The sequence below is a fragment of the Borostomias antarcticus genome (genome assembly GCF_949987555.1).
Source record: "Borostomias antarcticus genome assembly, chromosome: 11".
NCBI lineage: Eukaryota > Metazoa > Chordata > Actinopteri > Stomiiformes > Stomiidae > Borostomias > Borostomias antarcticus.
The window spans coordinates 1,037,541-1,038,811 of NC_140244.1; the positions used below are offsets into that span (position 1 = coordinate 1,037,541).

Here is a 1,271-nt window from a genome sequence, read left to right on the forward strand (position 1 = left end):
TCGGCTCCGTTGAGGTCGGTGCGATGGTCCGTGTTGTTGAACTCGCATTCCAAGTCCCAGCGGGCAATGTCCAAAGCTACGGGAAGAAGAGAATGGATGAATGGATGAATGGATGAATGGATGAATGGATGAATGAATGAATGAATGGATGGATGGATGGATGGATGGATGGATGGATGGATGGATGAATGAATGAATGAATGAATGAATGAATGAATGAATGTCTTTATTGTCATTGTACATGGACAACAAGAGAGTGGTGAATTTAATGACGTTAGGGCTTCGGTTTAAAAAAGGGCCTTTAAAAAAAGATGGTCGCATGCGAAGAACCAAACTCCTAAGTGTGCCCTTGACCCTTGACCTCCCCCCCCCCCCCAGACACACACACACACACACACACACACACACACACACACACACACACACACACACAACCTAAATATATCTTTCCTAGCCCTTCCCAACTCTATTAACTCTATTGTTACATTACAATGTTTTCTTCTGTTTACTTCTGTAGGACTTGTCTGGGACGCATGTTTTTATGTTATTCAACTCCTAGACTCTGAGCTACTATACTGTCCGCTTGATTCATAAAATCTATTTAACGTGTTACTTGTGGAACCACATCACAGTGAATGTAAGAGTAAAACCTAGCCATGTACAGCATACAGTATCACTGGAGCGTGTGAGCAAACGACTGGCCATGCACAATAACTTTGCTTGCGACAAACCCGTGGTAAATATGCCACAACGTTGCAGGATGGATCCTGAAAACCGGTAACAGAGCTGCTTTGGATCTATTTGCAAGTTGTGGCTTTATCTCTGCCAAAGAAGGACATTCACCACTACGGATGATGCGTTTGCTTTTGAATTATCTTTCCTATAAGTAGAAATAGAACCTTTGAATGTTAACTGGAATATAATGACATATCACAACAAAAGTGTGACAGAAAATACAACACACTGCATCATCGTCATCATCATCGTCATCATCAGGTCATCCACAGACAGGCCTCCCATCTTTGTCTCCACACACACACACGCGCACACACACACACACACACACACACACGCATACTGAAAATGTTAATATATGAGCATATACAGCGTACGGGCGTGAGTAACATCACATCTTGAGACACAGACCCAAACTCATTCATTCATTCATGAATAGATTTCACAAGAAGTTGTGTTTAGTCACTCCTGTAGTACAGTACAGGACTCAGCGTACAGTTCTACGCTCTGATTTCCTGTTTCTTCTGAAAAACTAG

The 1,271-nt window shown here is 42.4% G+C and overlaps 1 protein-coding gene across 1 annotated transcript in view; it reads right to left on the reverse strand.

Annotated features, from left to right (window-relative positions):
• tgm2b (transglutaminase 2b) overlaps positions 1-86 on the reverse strand; it is a gene marked incomplete at both ends in the record, with an annotated part of 14,577 nt that extends 14,491 nt beyond the window's left edge. Inside the window, one exon of the mRNA XM_084445510.1 lies at positions 1-86. This exon is cut by the window's left edge and continues 104 nt beyond it. Within this exon, the coding sequence (XP_084301636.1) occupies positions 1-86 (86 nt within the window).
• Positions 87-1,271: the final 1,185 nt, after the last annotated feature.